Source organism: Pocillopora verrucosa, chromosome 11 (assembly GCF_036669915.1).
Source record: "Pocillopora verrucosa isolate sample1 chromosome 11, ASM3666991v2, whole genome shotgun sequence".
Classification (NCBI taxonomy): domain Eukaryota; kingdom Metazoa; phylum Cnidaria; class Anthozoa; order Scleractinia; family Pocilloporidae; genus Pocillopora; species Pocillopora verrucosa.
This window is the reverse complement of record NC_089322.1, coordinates 8,064,371-8,073,931: the sequence shown is the minus strand read 5'-3', so window position 1 is coordinate 8,073,931 and position 9,561 is coordinate 8,064,371. Positions and strand designations below refer to the sequence as shown.

General features: G+C 38.1%; 1 protein-coding gene across 1 annotated transcript in view; it reads left to right on the top strand.

The window, feature by feature from the left end:
- Positions 1–603: 603 nt before the first annotated feature.
- LOC131789805 (laminin subunit beta-1) overlaps positions 604–9,561 on the top strand; it is a 24,246-nt gene continuing 15,288 nt past the window's right edge. Inside the window, exons 1-10 of the mRNA XM_059106981.2 lie at positions 604–900; positions 1,198–1,283; positions 2,593–2,897; positions 3,444–3,683; positions 4,829–5,098; positions 5,252–5,372; positions 5,523–5,711; positions 7,621–7,800; positions 8,720–8,823; positions 9,514–9,561. The exon at positions 9,514–9,561 is cut by the window's right edge and continues 171 nt beyond it. Coding sequence (XP_058962964.2) covers positions 1,238–1,283; positions 2,593–2,897; positions 3,444–3,683; positions 4,829–5,098; positions 5,252–5,372; positions 5,523–5,711; positions 7,621–7,800; positions 8,720–8,823; positions 9,514–9,561 — 1,503 coding nt within the window. The 5' untranslated portion in view covers positions 604–900; positions 1,198–1,237. The remainder of the gene's footprint in view (positions 901–1,197; positions 1,284–2,592; positions 2,898–3,443; positions 3,684–4,828; positions 5,099–5,251; positions 5,373–5,522; positions 5,712–7,620; positions 7,801–8,719; positions 8,824–9,513) is intronic.

Here is a 9,561-nt window from a genome sequence, read left to right as displayed (position 1 = left end):
ACATGTACCAGAAGCCAAATCTAAAAGGTTTCCCTTTTGGGCAGTCATACCAGCGTACGGTAAGCAATTTAGACTCTCTTTTCATTGTCTTCCCCATGCCCCTGCGGCTTTTGTCCGTCGCACACCCACAGGGGTAACGCTGGAATAGCTAAAATCGACAGAATCTTGAAGGAATTTTTTTCTCGTTTCGATCCAAGAGGCCGTAATCCCCTTACGAAAAGGAAACTAAGCGTGAACGAGATCGCCATAATTATTTTTAACCTCCTCGCAAAAGATTCCGGTACAACAAAAACGTATGCTGCCCCTTTTAAAAATGAAAAAAGGAATATTAGAGATGTCCCTATTTTTTTTTTCGTACATCATACTTTGCAAGGTTAATCAGAAACACCGTTGAGTGCCTGATTGTCGAGTCTGCAAGGCTAAACCTTGTCTGTAGTGTGGTAATCCAGTCAAATTCGAGAATGAGTTGTTCTTTGTTGGCACTGTAATCCGACACTCGTCGCTGATCCAGGGTGGTCTTTGGCGCGGAAATTTCACATTAAAATAGCGCCATGTGATTGGTCAATGCCCACATTCCTCGAATGCATTCAGGCATATCGTCTTTCCGGTGAATTCTCAAAGTCGACTGTTGGCTTTATTTGCAAGACAATTTCGTCACTGTTTGGAGAATTCTCCGTCATTTTAACTGGTGATTTGGCTAAAGTTATTCTGAATCAGAGAGACCTCTTTTGGATAGCTGAACTGTTACGTTGAAATAAGAGTTGTCTGCGGAAACGGTCTTCCTTGGAGACAACTGGTTGCAGATTCGAAGACACTACATGGTTTACACAAGGTTTCAGGTTTTTTGCGAATAATTTGAGCTAATTCTTCGAAGATAATTCCTTCACTCGGCAGTTCAAGGTAAGGAAAAGTTAATTTGCCACTCCAGTCAAAATATCCACTCCTACGTAAGAATTTTAGGCTTTCTGTCGCGCCTTGTATTATTGCGTCCCCGTATGACATGTGGTAAATAAATTGGTGCGTGACTTCAAGATAAACGTAGACATTTTTCATTTAGTTGCTACCGCTACGGCTTTTCTTGTCACCACACGAATGATCGTAGCTCGAATTATCTTTTGATATTTTAAAATTACAGTTCTCCACAGTAGATTTCACGTTGTTTAGGAGACATTTTGATAATACCAACTTTCGTTTCAGCACCTCAAAAATCTTTGAAGTTTTGCACGTGGACAAAATTATGGCAAATCTTTGGAGAATTGCGTTATTGAAGTTTCTTTTAATCGGTAAGTTAAAGGCCAAAAATTATAAAAGCACTACACATTTTTCTTTTGCATGTTTTATTCGTTATTTATCCCGCACCCAATGACCATTTCCTTTCTTTGACCTGATGTGAACCTCTTCTCTGACATCCTGTCGACGGACATATTAAGATGTGAGACAATTTATTTGAATCTTTTCATTCGAGACCGTGCAGCTAATCCACGGCAATGCACACTTGTGTTCCCCGTTTGCATGATAAAGTGTTTACGCAAGTCATTACTGAAGTTGAGTTCTTCCTACGATAAAAATTATGCAATTAAGATTATTTAAACCAAACTGTCCGATGTGGGCTTTATAATTTGTTGATGTTGTGGTATGGGAGCGGTAGCCTAGGAATTCCTGTGGTTTGCTCAGCTTTGTTAACGCCCTGTCAACGATAGTAACCATTTTGCCGTAATTGTCAGAACAAGTTGTTATTCCAGATGCTTGAATTCGAAGTTATCTGATTCAGGTTTCTTTCCTTGAGAAAATAACAACTGCCCTCTTTAGAATTATGATAAATAAAGGCACTAGATAAATAGATAACAATCGTTAATTCCAAGCGTAAACACTATCGACCTTTGTAATCATTTGATAAAATTTATTCTCACCTAAACCTTATGATTTTAACGACAACCTGATGACTTTTCTTAGTAAATATTGATTACTCACTGCACATCCTTCCCTTCCGCCTTTCATTTTATTTATTTACGAAAAAGAGCCAACAAAATTATTATCATTTTGTTGATTATTGATCGTAGAAACTGCCTCGCCAAAGTCTCAGTGAGGAGTATGGTTCATGATGACGATGACCAAAGAGAATGATAGTTGATTTTATTGAAGAGGTTCTTGATTGTTTAAACAATTTCTTCTTGAGAGCACAATTGTGAATTTATGGGGAATGGTAGAGAGAATATGTCTGTTGATTTAAGGGTGTGAACGGTTTAAGAACTTGGCCTCTGCTTCTTGAAATGTGATTATCTCCATTAAAGGTTTGTCCTGTAAATACTCAATTTTGGCACTTGTTGTGAAGTTTAACTATGTGCTTTTCTAGGAATGGACAATGTCTAGTGTGTGTCCATCCAATTTAGGATGCATGCGGATAGTTCAGAGCGCATGGAGATAGGGTAAGAGATGCTTGAGGTTCAGCCGAGAGAATCTCTAGCTACCTCAGTGCTCTCCCATGATAAATTTACAAAGAAATGTATAACAGCTAGAAGGTAGAATTGACAATCAGTTCTTGGGATTTAGGAAGTTAACAGGCATTTTTTTTTTTTAATTTTTCTCATGAAGGTTGTCAAGTTTTTGGTCAAAATGGCAATACTCAATGCGACAAACGTAGTTGTTACCCAGCTACAGGGGATCTCATGATTGGCCGAAGTGCCAATTTAACAGCTTCCTCCACTTGTGGTATGACATCGCCCGAAGACTATTGTATTGTGGCACATCTCCAGGCCAACCCAGCGGAGTGCTTTTTTTGTGACACAAGTACCCCTGAAATAAACCATGAAGCAGAGAATATGATATCAACCTTCAATGGAAATAGAGACAAAACATGGTGGCAATCAGAAAATCTCAAAGAAAATGTATACCTTCAGGTAAACATTTCCACTTTAATAATCCTTTACACCTTAACCTCAGAATCTATTGTATAATCTCCATAGTCTTCTCTACAATTTTCCTTTGGTAATGGCTAGGAAATTCTTTTAACAATCCAACCTTCATTGGTTGGAAATCATATCCTCTTTTCTCATGATTATAATAGATGATTCAGCAGTATGAATGTAAGGAGAAATTAAGTGCTGGTCACTCTAAGGGTTTAACCCGTCCACTTCCATGAGTGACCAAGACAGAATTTCTCCCCACAACATCAATACAGTAACAAGCAGACAAGTGATGAGAATGTATGTAGAGAAAAATATCAATTAGGGCATAATCAGTTGATCCAATGCCAAATTCTCCACACTAACATCACAAAAATTGTACGGCAGAAAGTAAAGAAAATTACTGTTAATATCTTGGGAGTGATAGAGTGAAAATCATTCCAATCAAATCAATATTATCAAGATCTTATTGAAATGACATACTTTAAATTTCTACATTGTACTTTAAATACTTAATATCTTGTTCATGGTTTCAAATAGCTTGATCTGGAAGCTCAGTTTCACTTCACACACTTGGTGATGACATTCCGCACTTTCCGTCCTGCTGGAATGCTTATTGAAAGATCATGGGACTATGGTAGGAACTGGCATGTTTATCGATACTTTGCTGCAGACTGCGAGAAGACCTTTCCTGGAATTCCCCACAGACAGCAGAAAGAAATTGACGATGTCATTTGTACAGAGGATTTTTCTTCTGTAGAGCCATCATCAAATGGAGAGGTAATAATTCAGATGAATACAGTGTAGCTTAGGCTGTGTGGCTGACAAACAAACTTGCAAGGGGGGAGGGGAGAGGAGGGAGGGCTAAGTGTCAAACTACTGAGGTACATTTTTGTTTTACAATCTGTCATAAGAAAAAGCCATGACACTTAAGTCAGCACACAAATCAAGCCTATTTTGATGTATACATTTCTCCTCAGTGGTATGCAACCATTTTCTTCTGATAGCGGATGTAAACATTTATTCAAGATCAGGGTGGTTTTCTTTACTGATCTCTTTGTTATTTCTCACAGCCTTTGCTTGTGAAAAATTTGCTAATATTGAAGAAGGAATTTGTTGCTGAACACTAACTTAAAAAAAAAAACTGTATGTCAACATTTAACCCTTTAACTCCCAGATCTGATAGTCAATTCTCCCCTCCAGCTACGACATATTTCCTCTTAATTTAGTTACAAGAATTTGGTGTTAGATCAAGACAGCAACTTCTATTTAATATGTTTGAGTATTCTTATTACCTGTTTGTTGGAAAATGTAAGCATATTGCAGGGAGAAGTTAGGTGTTAATCACTTCTGGTAGTTAAAGGCTTAAAACATCAATCTTACTAAAATGGAACCTTTGTTTACTTTTGACTCTGTCTTCCTCTGCCTGGCCTTTTTACACCAGCCATGCATGCTAGAATTACTGGTAAATTGCTGGAATAAGTTAATAACTGAGAATCAGTTGTTTGAATTTTGAATTCATTTGTCTTTTATGATGTTTTGATATTGTCATTTCTTTATCTAGATTTTGTGCAGAAAAATTATAATGAAATATGATTGCATACATTTCTGTTGAAGTGTCTTCATTGATAACTACATGTACAAACTCAAAGCTGAGAAGCCACTCTTTTGAAAACTGCATGTGGCAAAGGAAACTAGTGTACAGGTTGCAGTTCTCCTGTCTTCCTACCTTTACAAAAAGCAACACTCCAAATTGCAATTCAACCTGGAAACAGTAGACAAGAAAAGCCTCTTTTTGGAATGTCCACTGATAAATTCTCATTATTATCATCATTATTTTATTATTTATGGGTAATGCATAATGCATGTGAACATAACATTTAGTGTGTGTATTTCTAACAGTTTTGTACTTGATCATGTATCAGGTTATCTTCAGGGCACTTAATCCTCAAATTCCAATCAAGAATCCCTACAGCGAAAAAGTACAGAACCTGCTCAAGTTGACAAACATACGGATTAACTTTACCAAGCTTCACACCTTGGGAGACTTGGTCCTGGATCCTACACAGCCTGAAGCCAGATTAAAGTATTACTATGCCGTGTACAACCTTGTGATCAGAGGTAGCTGTTCTTGTTATGGGCATGCTGAGCAGTGTCTACCTTTGGATGATAGTGAGCAAGACATTACTGGCATGGTGAGAAACTGTGTTAAGATGTAGGTCTTTAAATCAAATACAAATCTCTTAATAGAAATACAGAAAATACAAAATTATGTGATAATTTAAATAAATTGCAATTTTTTTAAAAAATTCAAGAGTAAAAGAGGTTGCATCATTTTCTCTTAATAGGTGCATGGACGGTGTGACTGTGCTCACAACACAGAAGGGAAGAACTGTGAACGATGCAAAGATGGTTACAATGACACACCATGGCGGCCTGCTACTGTGGATGATTCATATGAATGCAAAAGTATGTATTCTGCTTGAAGTTCCATTCTAGAACATGTAGGAGACACAATGGCTTAGTAATAATGAATTCTTTTGTGGCGTGTATTCCTTCTCTTCATGTAATCTTGTTTGTAGACAAGGCCTGATAAAGGCACATTGTTTTGTATTGCAGAGTGTGACTGCAATGGCCATGCTGAGGAATGCCGATTCGATCCAGCTGCATTTGCTAATTCTAATTTTACTAGTGGTGGTGTCTGTGTCAACTGTCTGCATAACACTGTTGGTCGTAAATGTGAGAAGTGTAAGCCTCTGCATTTTCAGGATCCATCCAAAGACTTTAGAGATTCAGCTGCTTGTATTCGTAAGTCCAGTCCAAGTATTTTGAATATCACACTGTAGTTAGGAAAACATCTACTTGTAGATAGTGGGTTTTCTCTTGCAATTTTATTGTTATAAACATCTCTAGATCCTGTTGTTTCAAGATTTGCTTGAACACATTTAGTACTAGTATAAATTTGCCTTCTCTCCCTACCTTAATTGACAAAAATACTGGATTGCCTGCAGTATGATAGGTTGTCTAGGACACCTAGGAAGCAAAGGGCAGAGTTTTATAGTAATGCTCTCAGCAATTACATAAGCTATTAACTACTTCGTAGAAATTACCGGACTGTAACAGGAGATCAGAAAGCTACCCTTCCTTTATTAGACTGCTCAGCACATAGGTACAAGGCTGTGTATTTTTACATTTTTTATGTGTAATTATGTGAAATTGAACAATCATTAATGCACATGGTGCAGCTGGTCAGCTCTCAGCCCATAGCAGGGCGTGAAATTGCGCCTAATACAGGCGCCAATGCGACTAAATTTTTCACTTTGGCGACCAAATCCTGAAAGTTAGTCGCCAAATTGGCGACTACAACGTTTCATCATAACCTTACTAAGAGATATAGTGAATTAAATAAATTTGCAAAGATAAATCCGCGGCAAACTTCCTCGTTAAGTTTGTTTCCAAAACGTAGCACATGCATCTCGATCGATAACTAGACGCCATCTTGGATTTAGATGAGCCTGAACGTTGTATATCATACATCCTAGTGTCCACTTTGTAGTACGTCAAAAATCTTTTCCCTAACTTAATTTTGGAGGATCTATCTAGAACGCTGACAGCGTAAAGAAAGATTTTGTTTGTCTTTGAAAATGGCGACCAACTTTTTTTGAATTGGCTACCACTTTGAAGAATTTAGGAGCCAAGTGGCTATCTGAAAAAAAAGTTAATTTCACGCCCTGCATAGGACCAGCACTTTCCAAGCTTGGTATTTTGTTCATATTGTAAAATTGTGGATTATTGTTTGTAATGTACATGAACATGTAGCTTTCCAAAGTAACTTTATCTCCACAGAATCTTTTAAAATTGTTTTTGAAAAATCAGTTTAAGTCCCTTCTAAGATCAGTTTTTGATGGGGATCTGATTTGTTTGTGGTCCATCTCATAGCATTGTCCATGTCATCATCTTTCATTTTATTTCTTAGCTATTTTACATCTATATATTTGTATTGTTTTATACCCTGTTCCCTTGGGTGGGTGCTATGCATGGGTCTTAATGTCCTGTTTGGGCCTTTCTCTCTTGAAATTTTAATTTCTGTCGTTTTTTCCACTAATTCTTTCCTATCCTGTTTTTACAGTATTTCTTTATTTATTGCCCATTAAAGATTTAAGGAATGATTTGAACAGACACACTCTCTTGAGCGCTAGAAAGAAACATCTCTATGTACAGCTGTAACACCACATCGTCTCAACTAAAGCTGATCCATGAAATGTACACATTTTTGCTGCTACATGCACAAGAGAGAATTTCAGGACGAATAACATGTTTAGTATTAAAAAACAAACAAACAAACAAACAAAATCAAAATAAAACAAACACTACCAGTAACAAAAACCTGAGACATTTTCCTCAAGCCGGTATTAGATTAATCAAGTGAGATGGATAGGAATTTGTTAAGTCGAGTGGGTTGGAAGAGAAATTTTCTTTAACAAATTTAAAAGTGAGGAGCGTCATTATTGCTTTTAATGCAAAATGGCATCCTAGAAAAGCAGCAATAATGATATAATAGGTTTTATTATGTATTAGTTATTAGTTATTCTGGCGAGATAGAATTATATATTTTACTCTCTTAGCTTGCGCTGAAGGATTTCACCGCATATAGATAAAGTTATTTATATATTTTTTATTATTTGTTTATTTATTGTCATTTGTTGGGTGTGTCTAGCTTGCAACTGTGATTCTGTTGGCGGTATCAGCGGGGGAGAGTGTGAAGGAAAGACTGACGAGGAAGCAGGCTTGGTGGGCGGCCGGTGTATTTGTAAAAAAAACGTTGAAGGATCCAGATGCAGTCGGTGCAAACCAGGATTTTGGAATTTAAGGAGAGACAATGATGATGGTTGTACAGGTGAAAGAGCTTTATCCCTTTAACTCCCATAAGTGACCGAGAAAGAATTTCTCCTTACAATATCACTACAATATCAAGCAGACAAGTGATGAGAATAAAGAAAACTATCAATAAGGGGGTTATAAGTTGATCCAATATCAAATTCCCCAAACTAACATCACGAGAATTGTATGGCAGACAGTAAAGAGAATTACTAATGACATCTTCGAGTTAAAGGGTTAAATTAATATTTCAGTTGTCAGGTGGAAAGCACTGATTTTCAACAAACGGCACGGACATCCGTGGAAAAAAAAAGATTTAAACCAAGCTTAAAACCAAGATTTTCCGACAACTGCCTGAATGTTCTGGTTGTAATTTTTCCAGTGCTGTGCCTTCCGTAAATATTTCGACATGAACCTTTCACGTTCCCTAAGAGGGAGGGAGGGAGGGAGGTGGGGTCTCCTCGGGCTTCCAGACGTGGGTGAAGCTTCTTTGGAGGGGGGACTTATCAAAAGGAGGTTTTAGCTTATTAAAAACTCATTGATGAGCACCTAATTGCAAGTCATTACTCTGTTTTTGACTGTTTTTAAGCTCCGGTGATTACTGTGTGACAACTGCATTCCTTTGGTCTCAAAACTTGCAATGTTCTAAACGGAAATTAAAATTGAAAAAGGCTTTTACATTCAGGCACTCTTTTTAACGAATTGCTACCAAGCCAAATTGGATATAATTATTATTTGAGTGTGCTGTTCAGGACGGCGGGTTCTTACAGTAGCTAGTAGTGCCATTGTGGTAGCTTCCTAAATACCTGTTTGTCTATTATACACGCCGTTCGGTTCAGATCTGCTAGGTCCGCCAGCGTGCGTTCTGGGATATGTTTGATTATTTGATGGGGCAACACCAAGCCTGTTAACTGTTGCACGAATATTTTACCTTTCAGCTTGTGGCTGTAGTCCCCTTGGTACCTTGGGTGTATGTAACCCAAAGGATGGAAAGTGTTTGTGTAAACGGTACGTTATGGGACCAAGATGCGACCGCTGTCAGGTTGGTGTGATCGTGAACGCTAAAACGCGCTTTATGTGATCGTTCGTTTGTTTCTCCATTCGTTTACTTTTTCTTTTCTTTACTCGTGCCTTGTGGCTTTGTTGACACATGCATTCTTTCCCACTTGCGGTTCCCTTCGTTCTTTCTTGTTTTCAGCCTATTGTGCCCTCGTCACTTCGTGCCTTCGTGTCGTCAGCCTTTCTTGCCTTTGTACCCTCGTCCCTTCGTTTGTTTGGTTGTTCGTGTGTTCATTTCTTCGTTCCTTTGTGCCTTCGTTTCGTCAGCCTTTTTTGCCTTCGTACTCTCGTCCCTTCGTTTGTTTGGTTGTTCGTGTCTTTATTTCTTTGTTCCTTCGTGCCTTCGTGTCGTCAGCCTTTTTTGCCTTCGTACTCTCGTCCCTTCATTTGTTTGGTTGTTCGTGTCTTCATTTCTTCGTTCCTTTGTGCCTTCGTTTCGTCAGCCTTTCTTGCCTTCGTACTCTCGTCCCTTCGTTTGTTTGGTTATTCGTGTCTTCATTTCTTCGTTCCTTCGTGCCTTCGTGTGTTGGTCCTTTCGTGTCTGATTGATTTCGTGCGTTTTTCCTTTCATTTCTAAGTCCTTTTGTCTCCTCTCCCTTTCGCTCCAAAAATTATTCATTTGATTTAACATGTTACCCTGCATTCTTTATTTATTTGTTTTCTCATCATTCAGCCTGGTTTTTGGGGACTGGGTAATAATGTCCAAGGTGGATGCAAACCT